This window comes from Rutidosis leptorrhynchoides, chromosome 9 (genome assembly GCF_046630445.1).
Source record: "Rutidosis leptorrhynchoides isolate AG116_Rl617_1_P2 chromosome 9, CSIRO_AGI_Rlap_v1, whole genome shotgun sequence".
NCBI lineage: Eukaryota > Viridiplantae > Streptophyta > Magnoliopsida > Asterales > Asteraceae > Rutidosis > Rutidosis leptorrhynchoides.
The window spans coordinates 82,386,392-82,408,941 of record NC_092341.1 but is presented as its reverse complement, the minus strand read 5'-3'; the positions used below and the strand labels follow the sequence as shown (position 1 = coordinate 82,408,941).

General features: G+C 32.4%; 1 protein-coding gene across 1 annotated transcript; it reads right to left on the bottom strand.

Annotated features, from left to right (window-relative positions):
* Positions 1 to 3,672: 3,672 nt before the first annotated feature.
* Positions 3,673 to 5,489, bottom strand: LOC139867038 (protein TUNICAMYCIN INDUCED 1-like). The gene is made up of 3 exons (XM_071855354.1): positions 5,258 to 5,489; positions 4,860 to 5,177; positions 3,673 to 4,723 (listed from the first exon to the last, which is right to left on the bottom strand). The coding sequence occupies exons 1-3, from the start codon at positions 5,405 to 5,407 to the stop codon at positions 3,983 to 3,985; spliced, it is 1,209 nt and encodes a 402-aa protein (XP_071711455.1). The 5' UTR covers positions 5,408 to 5,489; the 3' UTR covers positions 3,673 to 3,982.
* Positions 5,490 to 22,550: the final 17,061 nt, after the last annotated feature.

Sequence of the window (22,550 nt, the reverse complement as noted above, 5' to 3'; positions counted from 1 at the left end):
TTTTATTTTCTCACAAAGCAGAAACTTCATTTCGCCAAATTGAAATTTTTTTTTTTTTAGTAAGACAACATGGGTGTAGATTTTTGTTGGATCCTTCACTGTGGTAAAAGTATCCTTCACTGTAGACAACATGGGTGTTTGATCAAACTTGTACCTTTTGATTTGTTTTTGTACAATTGTCTGCAACAAGTTGTGTTGTACAGTAGTATTTAGAGTTTTGTAGTGTATTTCAATGTAGGTAATTGATGAATTGATGGTTAATTTGGTCAAAATCAACGTTGTTGTTAGGTGTTTGATTTTGTTGGTAGGTATTTGATTTGGGTGTATGAGAAGGCAGGTGAATTGTGGAACTGCCCTAATTTGACACATCTGGCAGTACTTTTTGTTCTACCGCATTCAATTTTGTTCGTCAGTCTCATTATTTGTTCGACCAATTGAGTTCTTAGAGTTCTCTCACCTAAAAAGTTCTCATTTGATCCGTAGAATCAAGAGGGAAGTAACCAATCGGGGGAAGCGGGGGAAGCCAATTTTTTTTTTTTCATTTTTTGAAAAAACTTTGTTTACGAATATTATAGATGAGATGAAAATATGAACATTTAGTAGAGACACTTTGTGATAAATGTTTTTATTTTGACGGGAAAACGCTCGAAGAAGTAATATATAACAATTATCGTGTTTTTCGAGCGTATGTTGAGGTTTTAGATATTAGGGTTTGGATATTAGGGTTTAGATATTAGGGTTTATAGGATTTAGATATTAGGGTTTAGAAATTTAGGGTTTAGGGTTTAGATTTAGGGTTTAGATTTAGGATTTAGATTGAGTTTTTAACACGAACGGTTTAGAGTTTAGGGTTTAGGGTTTAGGGTTTGGTGTTTTGGGTTTATGGAATAAACCCAAAACACCAAACCCTAAACCCTAAACTCTAAATCGGACTAAAGTTTACTTCACAAAACATGAAGAAAAAAAACGTTAACATTCTTCACGAACAATATTATCTTGAATGTTATTTTTGTCAATCGTTTTCCCGCCAAAATAATAACATTCATCACGCAAGTGTCTCTACTAAATGTTCTAATTTTCATCCAATCTATAATGTTCGTGAACAAAGTTTTTTCAAAAAACAAATTTTTTTTTTTTTGCTTCCCCCCGCTTCTCCCCGATTGGTTACTTCCCCATTGATCCTGCCCATATATATATATATATATATATATATATATATATATATATATATATATATATATATATATATATATATATATATATATATATATATATATATATAGGGGTAGGATCAAGAGGGAAGTAACCAATCGGGGGAAGCAAAAACTTTTTTTTTTTCGTTTTTTGAAAAAACTTTGTTCACGAACATTATAGATGAGATGAAAATATGAACATTTAGTAGAGACACTTTGTGATAAATGTTTTTATTTTGGCGGGAAAACGCTCGAAGAAGTAATATATAACAATTATCGTGTTTTTCGAGCGTATGTTGAGGTTTTAGCTATTGAGGTTTAGATATTAGGGTTTAGATATTAGGGTTTATAGGGTTTAGAAATTTAGGGTTTAGGGTTTAGATTTAGGGTTTAGATTTAGGATTTAGATTGAGTTTTTAACACGAACGATTTAGAGTTTAGGGTTTAGGGTTTACATAAACCCAAAACACCAAACCCTAAACCCTAAACCCTAAACTCTAAATCGGGCTAAATTTTACTTCACAAAACATGAAAAAAAACATTCATATTCTTCACGAATAATATTATCTTGAATGTTATTTTTGTCGATCGTTTTCCCGCCTAAATAATAACATTCATCACGAAGTGTCTCTTCTAAATGTTCATATTTTCGTGTGATCTTGATGCCGGAAAAAAAAATTCCAAAAAAACGAAAAAAAAAAAAAAAACCTTTTTGCTTCCCCCCGCTTCCTCCCGATTGGTTACTTCCTCATTGATCCTGCCCCTATATATATATATATATATATATATATATATATATATATATATATATATATATATATATATATATATATATATATATATATATCATTTTACCGGCAAAGTAACATTTGTTTTTTTACATGATAAATAAAACAGGAATAATAATTATGTTGTATAAAGTTATATAAAATACTTTACGCTTATGAATTTATATTCTATATTTTATGTATATGTGTTATATATTAGTATGGTTTTTATGTACATCGGTTAATTTTCTAAGCATAGAAAGCTGCTTTCAGAACTTAGGCAATATGTTGGACGGTCTACTTCATGTTTTATAATGCTTTCCTAAATTTTTTTTTTTTTTTTTTTTTTTTTTTTGGGCGAAAAAAACGAAAACTCATATAGAAACGAGGCCGTTTTTCAAAAGAAAACGCCCTCAACACGAATACAAAAGGACAAGGGAAAAACGGAAAAGCTCTAACCTAGAAAACAACTATTTAAACAAAAACTATCTATAAACGAGCTCCCCTCACATCCCAAAAGAAACCATACAACCAAACAAAAACAGAAAAAATACACGAAAATACAATGAGTGAAACCAACAGAAGAACACAAAACGGACCATAACAATCAACCTCGAGATGAACAATTATATAATAAATATGGTTTTTAATGCTATCTTCATGTCGTTTTAGTAACTTTTCCAGGTTATACTGAACTTTTTATGTGCGCAGATCATGGGTGCACCATTAACGAGTGTTTCTACTAATTCTAATCCATTCCATTAATTCAACTGAGCGTTCCTGTTTATTCTAATCCCGATTTATGATTGATTTGTGGTGCCACTTGTAAGAAAGTTCACTCACCATCTCAATTGGTAGTGGCTTGAACTGTAGAAACTCGCCGTAAATGGGCGGCTATAGACAATAACATGGTTGATTCACCTGACCCTCTACCCATGAGTGTTTTCTGGCTAGGTTACCAATACGCTATTTCCAGACAGGCTGATATGATTATATTGATAATAAAAGTTTTGGTTCTACTATTCAAATCCCAAGCATCACATACATAAATGAATAGTTTATCACTTAGCCTACAGTTATGTACATGCTACGGAAGAAAAAAAAAAATTAAAAGATGGAAGATACATTACTTGGCAGGCTTTGTAAGCACCCTAGACGTAAGTGTTTACCACAACGAATTATTCCACCACTTTCTTAATACGGAGTAACAATTTTCACAATCAAAATTAAATGTCTATCCAGTAACTCTAATGGGATATACAGCAATTTTGTTTACAAAAAGAAGCAGCGATGCACCAAGGCAACTAAAGCATGAATTTGCTCGTAATTCGAATCAAGGTCTTCTGACAGCATGATGATCTAACTTTCGCTGAATACTACTCATAAGTGGAATCGATTTTTAGTTATAGAAATATGTAAGATAGCTTACATCGACTAGTATTTTTAAACAGTGTAACTTAACTTCTTGAATGAGCTCACTTCAAAGGGTTAATGACTAACAAGAAATTTCTGCTAGATCTAACAAAAGTATCGCAATTGGTTCCTCCATACTATTATGGAAATCACTTTTTAGAGTTTGAAAGATCAATATAAGGCAAATTTACAACTTTACTTACTAATTTTGTAAACTTCTAATGAATTACAGATCTTTTTTCAGCTTCTAAGTGTCACCATTATGATGGGGTTGCAGTATATCATATGCACATTTCATCTTATGACAGACAACAGTTACGGGTTGAGGATTAAAATCAAAGTATTAAATACATCTATCTATTTATCAAGAAATAAATATAAATATTGAATTGTACCCAACAGTTTTTAAGGCAAAGTATCGACAACGAAAAATGTCTCTGTTTGGTTCTCCATTACCCAAATCTTCAATACTCTTTCAAACAACGGATGCTTTACAAACTTCAGGGTCCGAACTATAAACTTTTTTACAAATTAATTTTGATACATAATCTGATCCCAAAAGTTATTTCATGGTACAAGGGCTTTACCGGAGATATACATAAACGTTTCCTACCAATTCACATCCAATGTTAAAGCCTCTGGAGCAACAAGAGCAGATGACAATTTAGTAAAAGACATGTTCGCCATGAAATTACTCCATGCAGATGAATCTACTCCAACAAAAGGTTTAATCTTTTTAACAACTAACGGCTTTAACCACTTCTTTTCATATCTTGCTAATACCTCAAACCATACACGCTCAACACTAGGCCTTGTACGCCATTCTGACATTGTAGTCCACCGAGTATCATTCGTCCTAATATTCCTTTCCACTTCCAACTGAAAACGAAATGCAATTGATGCATCAATCTTTGCTTTAATTTTTACCTTGTGATTAATACTGTCAACTAAAAAGGTCTTCAATACTCTTTCCAACAATCGTATCCTCAACCTCAATGATACAATCGAAAACTGTCGCTTCTTATGAATATGTCTAGAGTAACATATATCTGGAAGCAATTCAATAACATCACGTGATAGAAAATTTGATGTGATGTGTGAACTACGATTTCGAGTCCTAAAGGCAACTACAGATGCAGGGCCTGAAATCTTTACTGGAACTAATGCCATACATTTCAAACACGGAAAGAACCATCGGTTACATTGCTCCATTTGATCGACGATATTTCGTTCTGCAAGTTGTCCAATATCATACATTTGAAAAACAGAAACTTCATGTGCATTCTTTACTTCTACAGTAATGTCTTCACCAACCAGTATCCGTCTTAAACCAGTATGTGATGCATTCCACTGAAACACGTAATTCAAGCGTACAAATCAAATCAATAACACATACACAAACTTTTCAGCTACAACAACATTGTATACACGAAAGAAAAATACACATTACACAATCAAATTCATACAAATCTAGTAAGAAGCATACCGGCATTGCTAACGACAACAAATCGTCTCCACCGACAAGCAATTCAACAGGTCCTTCAATCCGAATCGAACCAGTAACGGCTTTCGAACTCACTCGATTAGCCAAAACCTCAAACTCCATCTCTTCACTATCCTTAAACCTCTTCCACAACGAAACCTCATCTCGCATATCGAACACGAAATCCTTCTTATTCCCTAACATAAACTGAATCTCATATCTCTGCATATTCCCAAACCTAACTTTCTCAATTTCTAATTTTGAAACCCTAAATTCATCCGGCTTCCATTTTTCACTATTCGATATAGCTCCTAGAACATCCTAGATCAAAATAACAACAAAATTAACAATCAATTGATTAATAACATGAATTCATATAAAGTTATAGAGACTTAATTTACCTTTAAGAATACAGACGGTTGAGGACGAAATTCATCGCTGATTTTAGGGTAAATGTAGTGAGAAAGATTAAAACGTGAAGAAGCAATTGCAAGTGATGAACATAAGAGTAAGAAATTGAATCGAAATATAATCATTATTGTGTGATTCATTGATTTTGAACATAGGAGTGTACTGTAGATATGAAGGATTTTTGTAAAGTGGATGAACGATACTATTTTGATGTTTCCAGATCTGGTAATAGTTGTCTGGTTGATGATATTTTGACCCGATGAGATACACTTTTATATGCATCGGGTACAAATAGCTACAGCATATATTTTTTTCTGATGTGGTATTAAATACTCCTTATTAATTGATTTTAATTCCTAGTTAAATGACCCGTGGAATCACGAGTTTGTTTAAATAAAACGGTTTAACGATATGTTTTATGTATTAAGTGAAAGTAAATGTTAAAGTCATTTAGTTTAATGACCCGTGGAACCACATATTCCGACTAAAAAACTTGTCATTGTTTTTACAAACATATTGACGAAACGTGATTTATAGTATCCGTAGCCTATCAATTAAGAGAAATTAACAGCAATAAAAAAAATTCCAGTCAGCTAAAGATAAATAAAGATAACTAATAGTGATCACATTATGTATTCTCAACTTATAATAGCTTTATACCATTGAGGATTAGATGATTAGCATGTATTGATTATGGTAGTTAATATCATAGTACATAGCTTAGAGAAGAAAAAAAAGCAAGCATGAATAATTGTCGCTAAAAAAATTAGAGCATAAAGACGTATCACATTAAGGTTGAATAAATGAGTAAATATGATGAGTTTATATGTTTAAATGGGCTCATATGATATAATCATATTTAAGTGGGTAAATATGTTATTATTAAAGTTAATAAGAGTATATATGATAAAAACCTTAAATAAATAATAAAATATTTAATTAATGTTAATGACATCATCGCTTAGATTTTTTTCTTTTTATTTTTGATTTTTTGTTAACAAAGGAAATAGCTTAATAATGACATCATCATTATAGGATTTTAATAGAAACTATAGACTATAGATTTTTAAATTCTTAATTTGTTTTTTTTTCATAAACGTTTTCTATTTTTATAAAATTATTTTTGGAAAAAAGTAGAGTTGTGAATATAAACAAATAAATTCAAAGATCACAAACAATTTATATTTTTTTTGAAAAAAAAAAACAAACAATATATACATTCAGGGAGCTGATCCTGTCGCAATGCATTTTAATACATCCACACCAATTTTAATGGAGTTCCTATATTACCCTTCTGACTCAATTCAATTAACTAAAATTAAAGCGATAAATAATACTGTCACTGTATGACATTTTGTCTTGAGATAAAGGGTAATATTGAAATTCTACTTAAATTAGTGTGAATGGACTAAAATGTAATGTGACAGGATCAACTCCCATACATTTAACCCATATGTACAAACAAATACAAACGAACTAACAACAAGAATGACCAATCAAAATAAACAGTTAAAATATATACGACTCAAACCACCGTTATATAAACAACCAAAACAAAACGAAACAAAAAAAGACTTGGCATATAAATGAATTAACCATGTTCTATTATTTGAAGGAGCAGCATAGAAATCTGGATTGAGCATCCATTGGTGCTATTCAATAAAAGCTTCTTATTACGCTTTGAAATCCAACAGAAACTCGTGGTTTGCATCTCGAATAAGATATTTTAATGAGTACTCGATCGTGGCTAAACAACCCAAAGAAAAAAATAAGAAACTGAAGTAACGATAGGATGAGAAACCTTCTCGGTTTTTCTGTTTATTTCACGATAAAAAATATAAATCCAACAACCACCATCTGTTTTTTGGATTACAATATAAATACTAATGAAAATATAAGTTCAAAATAGCTAAAAGATAAACATGAGAAAAACTTGGGAGTTTAACAAACTCTCTTATTCAAATTATCTTAAGCAATAGGTCTTCACAGCTTGTCATCCGTTTGCTAGCATTGACTTGGCCCAACATATAAATCAGCAAAATAGTCTTCTAGAGTAATTGGCATCCTTTGTGGCCCAGCAACCAGCCCAACAAGCCCATTCGTGACTGCATCATCCCCTCCCCCTTCGAAAAGACTCGACCTCGAGTCAAAATCGTTGGGCCATGATAAAGTGAAAGATCAGCAACATTAAAGGTAGCCGAGACATTATAGTGCCCCGGAAGTTCGATTTTGTAAGCATTGTCGTTAATTCTTTTTAAAACACGAAACGGGCCGTCTGCACGTAGGTTCAGCTTTCCAAATCTACCACCTGGAAAGCGTTCTTTGCGCAAATGTATCCATACGAGATCTTCTTCGTCAAATACCACATGCTTGCGACGCTCATCAGCACGACGTTTATAACCTGCATTTTGTGAAGCAATACGATTTTTCACCTCCTTATGCAAAGCCTTAAGATGTTCAGCCTGATCAACTCCATCTGTAGGACCTTCTCGCTGTATAGATTGTGGAACCAAATCAAGTGGAGTTAGGAGATTTGTAACGTACACTACCTCGAATGGGCTTTTCCCCGTCGTCCGATTAACAGAGCGATTGAAAGCTAACTCAGCTTGTGGAAGTATGAGATCCCATTGCTTGGGATGGTCACCAACTAGACTTCGTAACAAGTTTCCCAAGCTGCGATTCACGACTTCTGTTTGCCAGTCAGTTTGCGGGTGGTGCGAGCTACTAAACTTTAATTTAGAACCAATTCGGGCCCATAACGTACGCTAAAAATGACTAACAAATTTGACGTCACGATCTGAGGTTAATGACTTAGGGATCCCATGTAACTTAACGATCTCAGAAAAATACAACCTTGCCACTTGACTTGCATCGAACGTCTTATTACACGGGACAAAGTGTGCCATCTTTGAAAATCGATCAACAACAACCATGATGGAGTCCTTGTATCTTTGTGTCTGTGGCAGCCCCAAAACAAAATCAAGGGAAACATCCTCCCATGGTGCTGTTGGGACCTGCAAAGGAGTATAAAGGCCTGAATTGTTGCTTTGCGATTTGGCCAGATGACACATTTGACAACGATTCACTATGCGGTTTACATCTCTAATCATGTGCGGCCAATATAACTTATCACGAATCAAAGCAATTGTTTTATTCATGCCAAAATGACCTCCCAAACCACCACCATGAGCATCCAGTATGATATCATCTCTCAAAGAAGACTTAGGAATGCATATTTTTTTACCATTAAAAAGATACCCATCATGTATAAAAAAGGATTTAAAGAAACCTTGTTTGCAGTTTGCCCAGATTGCACTAAAATCTCTGTCATCTTTGTACATATCTCGCCAAGTTTCAAACCCGTGAACTCGCACCTGCATAGTGCAAACAAGAGAATGTCTGCGGCTTAGAGCATCTGCAACTTGGTTGTTTTTTCCGGCTTTGTGTTTGATAATAAATGAAAACGCTTGAAGCGCCTCTACCCATCTAGCGTGGCGAGGGCTCAGTTTGTGCTGGCCATGGATATATTTCAGTGATTCATGATCAGAGTACAAAACGAACTCGGATGGCAGTAAGTAATGCCTCCAATTTTCAAGGGTGCGCACAATCGCATAAAATTCACGGTCATAGGTTGAGTATCGCCTGCGTGTGTTATTCAGTTTCTCACTAAAGTAAGTAACTGGATGATTGTTTTGACTTAAGACACCACCGATACCGACACCGGATGCATCGCACTCCACTTGAAAAACGTCATTAAAATTTGGTAAAGCAAGAATGGGAGCTTGTGTTACCTTAGTCTTCAAAGCATTGAATGCAATGTCTGCCATTTCAGTCCACATAAAACGACCCTGTTTCATGCACTCAGTTACGGGTGCGATGATAGAACTAAAGTTATTGATAAACCGCCGATAGAATGAAGCCAACCCGTGAAAGCTTCGAACTTCGTGAATACTGGTAGGTGTCGGCCTACTTGTAATGGCATGTATCTTCTCTTCGTCCATCTTGATACCATGACCCAAAATAACATAACCCAAGAATTGTAAAGACCCGTACTAATCCATCCGGACGAAGTCCATATCGATTATAAACTATTCACAACAGTTGATTACATCGCGAGGTATTTGACCTCTATATGATACATTTTACAAACATTGCATTCAATTTTAAAAGACAATCTTTCTTTACAACGAAAATTGACGGCATGCATACCATTTCAGAATATATCCAACTATAATTGACTTAATATTAATCTTGATGAACTCAACGACTCGAATGCAACGTCTTTTGAAGTATGCCATGAATGACTCCAAGTAATGTTTCTAAAATGAGCAAATGCACAGCGGAATATTTCTTTCGTACCTGAGAATAAACATGCTTTCAAGTGTCAACCAAAAGGTTGGTGAGTTCATTAGTTTAACATAAATAAACATTTCCATCATTTAGACCACAAGATTTTAATTTCTCATAAATATACATCCCATGCATAGAGACAAAAATAATCATTCATATGTATTGAACACCTGGTAACCGACATTCACAATATGCATATAAGAATATCCCCATCATTCCGGGATCCTCCTTCGGGAATGATATAAATTTCGAAGAACTAAAGCATCGGGACTTTGGATGGGGCTTGTTGGGCCCGATAGATCTATCTTTAGGATTCACGTCAATTAGGGTGTCTGTTCCCTAATTCTTAGATTACCAGACTAAAAGGGGCATATTCAATTTCGATCATTCAACCATATAATGTAGTTAGGTTACTTGTGTCTATTTCGTAAAACATTTATAAAAGCAACGCATGTATTCTCAGTCCCGAAAATAAATATTACAAAAGCATTTAAAAAGGGAGCAAATGAAACTCACCTAATGTATTTTGTAGTAAAAATATATATGACGATATTGAACAAGTATAGGGTTGGCCTCGGATTCACGAACCTATAACAGTTGTATATATATTAACACATATCCCATTTAATCTACTTAATTAACTTATATTATATAATTTATTAAAGTTAATATCTTTACATATAATTATACTTATAATAGATATATGATATATAATTTAATTAATGTTATATTAATAATAATATATTAGTTAGTATATTAAAAACATATTAGTATGTAGTATTAGCTTACTTATAATTATATTTTTATATAGATATCATTCGTTTGTTAAAATAATAATAAAGTAATAATAGTTTTGACAAAAATAATAATAATGATTAAACCTAATTATAATGTTAATAGTAAAAATGTTTAAAAGTAATAATAATGATAATAATAATAATAATAATAATAATAATAATAATAATAGTAATAATAATAATAATAATAATAATAATAATAATAATAATAATAATAATAATAATAATAATAATAATAATAATAATAATAATCATAATAATACTAATGTTAATAATAATAATGATAATGATAATTCTAATAATAATATCAAATAATACCTTGGAAGCATTAAAAAGATATAAACTGCCCGGGACGGGACTCGAACACGTGACCTCCCGTTAAACACACAACACCCTAAACCATCCAACTGTCTTTGCTTTACTGAATTTATGACACTCTAGATATATATATCTCGTTTTTTTCTGTGTACCTTTATTCTTCACAAACTAAACCCAAAACTATTCATCATCATCAAATTTATCTACTAACATCTCTGTATCATTATGTTCACATTACCCTGATCATAATCATCATCTTATACCGTATCTTCATCAACATCGTATAACCATCTTCACTTCATATCCCGTCATCATCGTGTCCTAATTTTCCTCATCCTTTTTATCAGATCAACCTCTTGATACAAAGTGTATTAAATGTTTGAGCCCAAATCCTATATCCCAAATTCACTAAATAAAACGAGCCCAAGAGATAAAATAATTTAGCCCGTTTAACTGTTTTAATATCCAAAATTGTTGGTGTTTATTTCTCGTGAACACACACAAGCAAGTTGCATCTATTTTTGTTCCTAGTCTCAATCACATCCGACACCACCATACAAAAATAATATTATACATCACTTTATGAAATCCCTTTTTGGTCAACCTTGCTGTGCTAAATTGTTCCACAAATTTACTTGATAAAGCGATATGTATATATTATTTATATCCAAGTTGCTAAAACTTTTAAAAAAACTAACATTCACCATCGTTATTTGCTTGTAGTAACAGGAAATGGTTAGCAACAAAACAGAAATGAATGTGGTATTAACTTGATCGTGTAGCAGCAACATTAACAAGGTACACGCAGCAGCAGCAGCAGCAGCTAGTGACCTATAATGATGGTTCATGTTTGAGCTCGACAGAAAAAGGAACGATTACAGTAGCTACCGTTCACGACTAGTTGTGGGGTTCTTGTTGATTGATCGTTTAAGATAATGAGGATGGTGATGATTTGTTGTTTCAAGATTTTCGATTAGACAGACAAGTTGGGCAGTGGTGGTTTATGGGTTTCACAATTATTCGAACCGAGATAAGGAGGTATCGATTTGTAATAGTAGTGATCAACAGATAGTTTTGTAGCTACAATAGTTGATCATAGTTTGACATAATGTTGGTTGGTTTCATCCTGGCTCGAACAGAAAACATCATGCAATCAAGTTGTGGCAATCGTGTAAAATGGGTGGTGTTGGGTTATTTGGACCAGAAAGTATTAACAGGTGTAACAGTAGGCCAAATGTGATATCGGTTAGGGTGATCAAATGGTGGTGGTTTGGGTCTCGGACAGAAGTAAATAGAGGATAGAAGTAGCTTACCAGTGATTAGTGATTGGTGACGTCTATGGTTGATTTTGGCTTTAAAACAGAAAAAGAAAACGAAAAAGGAAACTAACATGATGATGGTGGTTATAGTGATGTAGAAGATGGTATGAATGTTGGTTTGATTTCATTGAAGGTAGCATATGTATATGTATATATATATATAAGTTTGATAGTGATGTTTAGTGATTGTTTAAATGAGTTTGGGTTTAGGATTGTTCGAACATCAAAACAGAAATTGCACAATTACTTAGTCGATGAGCAGTTGTAGTAGTTTATAGGTCGAGATGGATGGTGTTATTGGTTGATTCAAGTGATTCAAGAGGTGATTAAATTGGGTTTGTGGTTATCGAATTCAAACAGAAAAAGGAAAGAAAGATGTGGAAGATGGTGTTGAGGAAGAGGATTAATATATATCTATCACTCATTGTATATTATATATATATAAAGCTATGAATTACGTGGATACCAATTTGAAATAGTAAGACAGTAAAACACGGAATCAATTAGAAGGAAAAAGTGGTGACTGTATTTTGTTTGTATATCATAGTTTATGATAGCAGAGATATTAATGAATAAAACAAGGACAGATTGATGGATTCGGTTAAAAGTATATATCATACAGTAATCAATAATATTAATTATAATATAATAATATAATATAATAATAAAATTCAATTGACACTTGCAGGTACAGTAATCGAATTACATTCATGTGAATACCACTTGTCTATATGTTACCGACAGTTTCCCACGGACTAAAATTCGTGCCCCGTTGATAATCAGTGGAGGATAAAAGTGTTCAGAAAAATCCCATATTTTTAAATTAACTATATTTATTTATTTTGGTCATTATGGTATAAAATTCAGTCATTAACTATTTAAAATTATTAAACAAAAATTAACTCACTGTCCACTCCCGATCCCAGGTAAAATATAGAAAAAAAATTTAAAACCTAACCAATAGTTCCTAAACACATATTGAATAAGCCTATAAATTATATAACACATTTTCGAATCACCGTTTATTTTCAAATCATATAAGTTTGAATTTAACTTGCTTAATATCCAACGAATGACAATTGAGTGCTACTGACTATTACAAAATAAATTCGAAACTATATATATACTTATTTAATATACTTTATTTATATATATAGATATATTTTAAATAATAAATATTATAATATCCTATTTTTATTTTATTAATTTTTAATAACAACAACATATAATACTTCAAATTATATTTCGAATTATTATTTATATATACATACACACATATCTAATTACAATTAATTGTTCGTGAATCGTCGAGAGCAGTCGAAGGTCAATTGAATATATGAACATCGTTTCAAAATTTTCTAGACTCAACATTACATACTTTGCTTATCGTATCGAAATCATATAAAGATTAAGTTTAAATTTGGTCAGAAATTCCCGGGTCGTCACAGTACCTACCCGTTAAAGAAATTTCGTCCCGAAATTTGAGTAAGGTGGTCATGGCTAACAATAAAAATGTTTTAATGACGAATATGAGTTGATAAATTGAGTTTTATCATCATTGAGTAATATGAATAAAAATAATTCGATTATTCGAAGAGTACGAATGAAGCTATCACCAAAGAGTGAAATAGGAAAGTAAAGATTCATCTTAACTTTAGACAGAGTCAGAGTTGAATTCCGGAATTCAAGGGATTTAAAGAAAATCTTCGAAATCTAAAAGATTTGATTCTTCGGCGAGTAAGGAAATTAAGATCTCTATAATTAAATACGGCGATCTGCCTCGATTGCTCTGTCTGATATTTTCCTTATAAATTAAACTCTTCCGTTCCATTATTCTCACCATTCCTATACTTTCTTTCTTATTTGATACATCCAAATAATTGTGAAAATGTTTAATCCCGTTCTAATCCTTGATATTTTTCTCATTATCACTTATGTATCTTTCTTTTCAATCTTCCACCAGAAAAATCTATTTACTTCTACTATTACCTTGGGGTGATACTATTCTTAATTCTACCGTGTCTTTATATTGCTATTCGTATTAATATCCATGATTTGTAATTTCTGCGTTGTTGTTGGGTTTTATATCTTCCCTTATATTTCAAAGCTCCATGCTTTTGTTTTCTCTTCCCGACTTCAAGTCAAGCGAATAATGGTCCAGAATTTGTAGATATAGAGTTTCGAATGATTATAATGTTCTAATCGGGAAGGAACGTGATAGCACAATTTGATTTTTCAAATTTATCAACATCACGGAAGATAGAACCATCAAGAATACATTTTCTTGATTTGTTCAGGAGTTAAGTAGAATGAAAGAGTTATGTAACATGGCACATGATGACGTTATAGTCTGTGAATCATCACGTTCCATTAGAAACTCAGCATGACTTACTGTAATATAATCACGTTGATCAAGTGTCATTATATTATACTAACTCATGCATTAGTTCCCAACATTACTTCAGTAACATTCATATTTTAAGCTCGAAAGTTTACAGAATATAGAAACTAACAGTTTCTATATGAGGTAACACTGATAGCACGAAGAGATTAATGATTTCAGATAAGATTAGTTATGAAAATATATTCAAAAATATCGAGGATATTTATAATGAAAGATACGATAATATCTCGGAATATCTAATATCAGAGGATGATAGAAACTATTGTCTGCAAGGGTTTAGAGTAAGGAGCAAGATATTCGCTAAAGACTTTAGCAGGCATTGAATCATTTGGATTCTTTGAAGTCAAACTTATTCTTTGTGATTTGTCCACGGCTTCCTTCATAGTTTCGCATAATCTGTTTTTCAGTACTAAATTTTCTATTGAATGTTTCCAATACTCCATTCTTTATTATTAAACTTTTGGCCGTTTAGACCATCTACGATTTTGCTATTTCCTCTGCATTTAATGCTACCATATCTGAATCATTGGTTATCAATTCGAGGTGGTTTCAAGAGAGTTGTGTTTTTAGATGATTAAATGCTGATGGTAATATGGTGGAATATAAAAGGTTCCCTGGTAACAATAAAAAAGCACGCATATAAATCAAGGTTATAATATGGTTGTTTCGTTCGAAAAGTCAAAGTTGACTTGCTGGAGCTGTGACAAAATTTGCTAATTTGGAAAGGGATCGCAAAGTTATTTTTGCTAATAAATGCCAAAGGAGCTAGCATTGATATGTGTTAAACGTTTACTTAGGTTTCGAGTATTTTCAGGTGCATGACTATATGCATCAATCTTTTCTTCCGTAGATGAAATGCGATTGATTCATCCTCTCGATTGAGATGTTTTCAAGAATCATGAAAGGTTTGAACGCAGATTGTAATCATCGAGATGCAATGAGGTTTAAGATGAAATCAAGTGGCAAACTTGAAGAATTGTTTAGTTTCATATGTTATAATCAATATTTTAATTCATTTTAATTGTCCAAAATTATTCGTCGACAGTCGATAGTCCACAGTTAACAGTCCAATAATTTATATATAGTTTAATATATAATATTTGAATTGATTAATACGTATCGTGACCCGTGTACATGTCTCAGACTCGATCACAACTCAAATTATATATATTATTGTAGAATCAACCTCAACCCTGTATAGAGAACTCGATCATTACTGCATATAGAGTGTCTATGGTTATTCCAAATAATATATATAAATGCGTCGATATGATATGTCAAAACCTTGTATACGTGTCCCGATTTTTAAAGTGCGTAAAATAAATAACATAAATTAAATAACGATAAATAAAGTGCGTAAAGTAAATGACAGAAATTAAATGACGATAAATAAAATTGCGAGAATGTAAATTGCGATAATTAAATTGCGATAAATAAAATGTAATCAGTTAGCTAGGAACAATTAGCTAGGAACAGTTAGCGTGTATTCTTAAAAAAATTTTCCCATAGTTAATTTGTTTGTTTCTAACAAATTTTATTTTTGTCAAATGTTTTCTTCACTATGCCACTTGTTGGATTCTGATAGGTCAAAATTCAAATATGAAATTGAATGAAAAGGGTTATTCTGGGGTGAACGGATACGTATATCTGTGGAGGTAAATAGGATAGTAAATGATCGTCGAATCAGATTCAGAGAATGTACAGTGTAACTTATTAATGTGGAATCTAAATATTCCTCGGGTATTACCTACCCGTTAAAATATTTTCACCATTAACAGTTTGTACAAAAGAATTTTTAGTTACAATCTTTACGAAAATATATATACATATATATTTTATTCAGATGTAATCATAGATTTAATGAGTCAATATGATATTAAACTCATTTGATTTACCGTTAGAACAAGAATATATATAATCTCTAAAACATTAGAGATTACATAATTGCCAGGTCGAACGAAGATAAATGATGTAGAACGTCATGTAGAACGATGATTATACTCGAAGTACAGAATGAGATGTTGTGACATGTGATGTTGAGATTTGGGTTGTTGATGGTACTATTGGTGCCGGTGATGTTGCTGAAGCTGGTAAGTTTTGCACCATGTTTTCTAAATTGATTACCTGAGCGCGAAGTTCGTTGACTCCTTCTATTATTCTGGGATGATTGTCGGTCGGAACGAACGGATGAATAAGGTTTAGAATCTGAGATAGTATGTAATCATGACGAGATATTCGGGAAATGAGGGTGAAAATGGTATTTCGGATTGGTTCGCTGATAAGTGCTTCAGGTTCATCGCCAAGAGATAAATTCGGTTGGTGAAAAGGATCGCCTTCTTCGCGTCTCCATTGATTAAGTCGACTACGAACTCATCAGATGAATTGGGGATGGCTGATTGATTGATTCATTCTGATGACACCGCTTTCGGAGCTTAGGTGAATATCCATGTCGGAATAGCTGTCGGAAATAACTATCGGAATAGCTTATCGAAATCTGAGGGACTCGAACTGATTGAGGGATTCATCTCGTACGATCAGATGAAGGATTTTTGATAAGAAATAGACTATAGGATGTAGATTAGTACCCTGCAATACATAGTTTACATATGTATATATAATACTAAAATCCCATAAGTTACGGAGGAACCTACGGAATCTGTCAGGCAAAGGTAACAATAACAGATACGCTAAGATACGAATTTTGTCTAAACACTATTCATGCAATCAATGCAGTAATATGTGTCTAGACTAGGAATGATAAGCAGGTAATTTCTTAAGGATGATAAGTAGATGATTTCCGACAAAAATGATAAGCAAAACTTTTGACATGCAGACACGGTCGAAGTCCAGACTCACTAATGCATCCTAACAACTATCAGTTAGACATACTAATGCAAGATCTGGTTTGCTAAGACCACAGTTCTGATACCAACTGTAAAGACCCGTACTAATCCATCCGGACGAAGTCCATATCGATTATAAATGATTCACAACAGTTGATTACATCGCGAGGTATTTGACCTCTATATGATACATTTTACAAACATTGCATTCAATTTTAAAAGACAATCTTTCTTTACAACGAAAATTGTCGGCATGCATACCATTTCAGAATATATTTAACTATAATTGACTTAATAATAATCTTGATGAACTCAACGACTCGAATGCAACGTCTTTTGAAATATGCCATGAATGACTCCAAGTAATGTTTCTAAAATGAGCAAATGCACAGCGGAAGATTTCTTTCGTACCTGAGAATAAACATGCTTTCAAGTGTCAACCAAAAGGTTGGTGAGTTCATTAGTTTAACATAAATAAACATTTCCATCATTTTAATAGACCACAAGATTTTCATTTCTCATAAATATACGTCCCATGCATAGAGACAAAAATAATCATTCATATGGATTGAACACCTGGTAACCGACATTCACAATATGCATATAAGAATATCCCCATCATTCCGGGATCCTCCTTCAGACATGATATAAATTTCGAAGAACTAAAGCATCCGGTACTTTGGATGGGGCTTGTTGGGCCTGATAGATCTATCTTTAGGATTCGCGTCAATTAGGGTGTCTGTTCCCTAATTCTTAGATTACCAGACTAAAAGGGGCATATTCAATTTCGATCATTCAACCATATAATGTAGTTAGGTTACTTGTGTCTATTTCGTAAAACATTTATAAAAGCAGCGCATGTATTCTCAGTCCCAAAAATATATATTGCAAAAGCATTTAAAAAGGGAGCAAATGAAACTCACCTAATGTATTTTGTAGTAAAAATACATATGACGATATTGAACAAGTATAGGGTTGGCCTCGGATTCACGAACCTATAACAGTTATATATATATTAACACATATCCCATTTAATCTACTTAATTAACTTATATTATATAATTTATTAAAGTTAATATCTTTACATATAATTATACTTATAATAGATATATGATATATAATTTAATTAATGTTATATTAATAATAATATATTAGTTAGTATATTAAAAACATATTAGTATGTAGTATTAGCTTACTTATAATTATATTTTTTATATAGATATCATTCGTTTGTTAAAATAATAATAAAGTAATAATAGTTTTGACAAAAATAATAATAATGATTAAAGCTAATTATAATGTTAATAGTAAAAATGTTTAAAAGTAATAATAATGATAATAATAATAATAATAATAATAATAATAATAATAATAATAATAATAATAATAATAATAATAATAATAATGTTAATAATAATAATGATAATGATAATTCTAATAATAATATCAAATAATACCTTGGAAGCATTAAAAAGATATAAACTGCACGGGACGGGACTCAAACACGTGACCTCTCGTTAAACACACAACACCCTAAACCATCCAACTGTCATTGCTTTACTGAATTTATGACACTCTAGATATATATATCTCGTTTTTTTCTGTGTACCTTTATTCTTCACAAACTAAACCCAAAACTATTCATCATCATCAAATTTATCTACTAACATCTCTGTATCATTATGTTCACAGTACCCTGATCATAATCATCATCTTATACCGTATCTTCATCAACATCGTATAACCATCTTCACTTCATATCCCGTCATCATCGTGTCCTAATTTTGCTCATCCTTTTTATCAAATCAACCTCTTGATACAAAGTGTATTAAATGTTTGAGCCCAAATCCTATATCCCAAATTCACTAAATAAAACGAGCCCAAGAGATAAAATAATTTGGCCCGTTTAACTGTTTTAATATCCAAAATTGTTGGTGTTTATTTCTCGTGAACACACACAAGCAAGTTGCATCTATTTTTGTTCCTAGTCTCAATCACATCCGACACCACCATACAAAAATAATATTATACATCACTTTATGAAATCCCTTTTTGGTCAACCTTGCTGTGCTAAATTGTTCCACAAATTTACTTGATAAAGCGATATGTATATATTATTTATATCCAAGTTGCTAAAACTTTAATAAAACTAACATTCACCATCGTTATTTGCTTGTAGTAACAGGAAATGGTTAGCAACAAAACAGAAATGAATGTGGTATTAACTTGATCGTGTAGCAGCAACATTAACAAGGTACACGCAGCAGCAGCAGCAACTAGTGACCTTTAATGATGGTTCGTGTTTGAGCTCGACAGAAAAAGGAACGAATAAAGTAGCTACCGTTCATGACTAGTTGTGGGGTTCTTGTTGATTGATCGTTTAAGATAATGAGGGTGGTGATGATTTGTTGTTTCAAGATTTTCGATTAGACTGACAAGTTGGGCAGTGGTGGTTTATGGGTTTCACAATTATTCGAACCGAGATAAGGAGGTATCGATTTGTAATAGTAGTGATCAACAGATAGTTTTGTAGCTACAATAGTTGATCATAGTTTGACATAATGTTGGTTGGTTTCATCCTGGCTCGAACAGAAAACATCATACAATCAAGTTATGGCAATCGTGTAAAATGGGTGGTGTTGGGTTGTTTGGAACAGAAAGTATTAACAGGTGTAACAGTGGGCGAATTGTGATATCGGTTAGGGTGATCAAATGGTGGTGGTTTGGGTCTTGGACAGAAGTAAATAGAGGATTGAAGTAGCTTACCAGTGATTAGTGATTGGTGACGTCTATGGTTGATTTTGGCTTTAAAACAGAAAAAGAAAACGAAAAAGGAAACTAACATGATGATGGTGGTTATAGTGATGTAGAAGATGGTACGAATGTTGGTTTGATTTCATTGAAGGTAGCATATGTGTATGTATATATATATAAGTTTGATAGTGATGTTTAGTGATTGTTTAAATGAGTTTGGGTTTAGGATTGTTCGAACGTCAAAACAGAAATTTCACAATTACTTAGTCGATGAGCAGTTGTAGTAGTTTATAAGTCGAGATGGATGGTGTTATTGGTTGATTCAAGTGATTCAAGAGGTGATTGAATTGGGTTTGTGGTTATGGAATTCAAACAAAAAAAGAAAGAAAGATGTGGAAGATGGTGTTGAGGAAGAGGATTAATATATATCTATCACTCATTGTATATTATATATATATAAAGCTATGAATTACGTGGATACCAATTTGAAATAGTAAGATAGTAAAACACGGAATCAATTAGAAGGAAAAAGTGGTGACTGTATTTTGTTTGTATATCATAGTTTATGATAGCAGAGATATTAATGAATAAAACAAGGACAGATTGATGGATTCGGTTAAAAGTATATATCATACAGTAATCAATAATATTAATTATAATATAATAATATAATATAATAATAAAATTCAATTGACACTTGCAGGTACAGTAATCGAATTACATTCATGTGAATACCACTTGTCCATACGTTACCGACAGTTTCCCACGGACTGAAATTCGTGCCCCGTTGATAATCAGTGGAGGATAAAAGTGTTCAGAAAAATCCCATATTTTTAAATTAACTATATTTATTTATTTTGGTCATTATGGTATAAAATTCAGTCATTAACTATTTAAAATTATTAAACAAAAATTAACTCACTGTCCACTCCCGATCCCAGGTAAAATATAAAAAAAAATTTTAAAACCTAACCAATGGTTCCTAAACACATATTGAATAAGCCTATAAATTATATAACACATTTTCGAATCACCGTTTATTTTCAAATTATATAAGTTTGAATTTAACTTGCTTAATATCCAACGAATGACAATTGAGTGCTACTGACTATTACAAAATAAATTCGAAACTATATATATACTTATTTAATATACTTTATTTATATATAGAGATATATTTTAAATAATAAATATTATAATATCCTATTTTTATTTTATTAATTTTTAATAACAACAACATATAATACTTCAAATTATATTTTGAATTATTATTTATATATACATACACACATATCTAATTACAATTAATTGTTCGTGAATCGTCAAGAGCAGTCGAAGGTCAATTGAATATATGAACATCATTTCAAAATTTTCTAGACTCAACATTACATACTTTACTTATCTTATCGAAATCATATAAAGATTAAGTTTAAATTTGGTCAGAAATTCCCGGGTTGTCACAAGAATGTCACCTCGTGTGAGAAAAAATGACACTTCTTTTCATTAGCGTAAAGTTGTTGCTCGCGAAGGACTGAGAACACTTGTCGTAGGTGATCGAGATGTTGCTCCTTGGTGAGGCTATAAACCAAAATGTCTTCAAAGTAAACCACAAAAAAATTCCCAATAAAAGGTTTAAAAATCTGGTTCATGAGTCGTATGAATGTACTAGGAGCGTTGGACAGTCCGAAAGGCATGACCATCCACTCATAAAGACCATCGCGTGTCTTAAAAGCAGTCTTCCACTCATCACCGGGCCTCATTCTGATTTGGTGATAACTACTTCTGAAGTCGATTTTGGAGTAAACTGTAGACCCAAAAAGCTGATCAATCAGGTCATCAAAACGTGGTATAGGGAACCGATACTTAACCGTTATCTTGTTAACAGCCCGACTGTCAATACACATCCTAAATGTTCCATCATGCTTCTGGACGAGTAATGCGGGCACAGCACAAGGACTCATGCTTTCTTGTATTAGTCCTTTTTCCAATAACTCACTAACCTGCCTTTATAGTTCCTCAAATTCTTTGGGGTTCAATCGGCAAGCGGGTTTATTAGGGATCACTGCACCGGACATGAAATCTATACAATGTTGGATATCATGCATCGGAGGTAAATCGGACGGAACATCTTCAGGAAGGACATCACAAAAAGTATCCAGTAATGCTTGTACTTCAGGTGGACTGTTTTCGTGAATATAATTGTTCTTTTCAACAACCAGAGCAAATACCATGGAGGATGCTTGTGTAGCTAATTCAAACTCGGCGCGATTAAGAAAAAAATTTGGTCCCTTCTCTATAACGTTGCGTGTATCAGTAGGTGCCAATGTAATATGGACGCCATATTTAACAAAACTGTATGTATTCTTGTACCCGTCATGTTTAGTCTTGCGATCGAATTGCCATGGTCGACCTGACAACAAATGACATGCATCCATGGGTACGACTTCACACCACACCTCATCGTGATATTTGTTACCGATAGAAAATTTCACTAAACA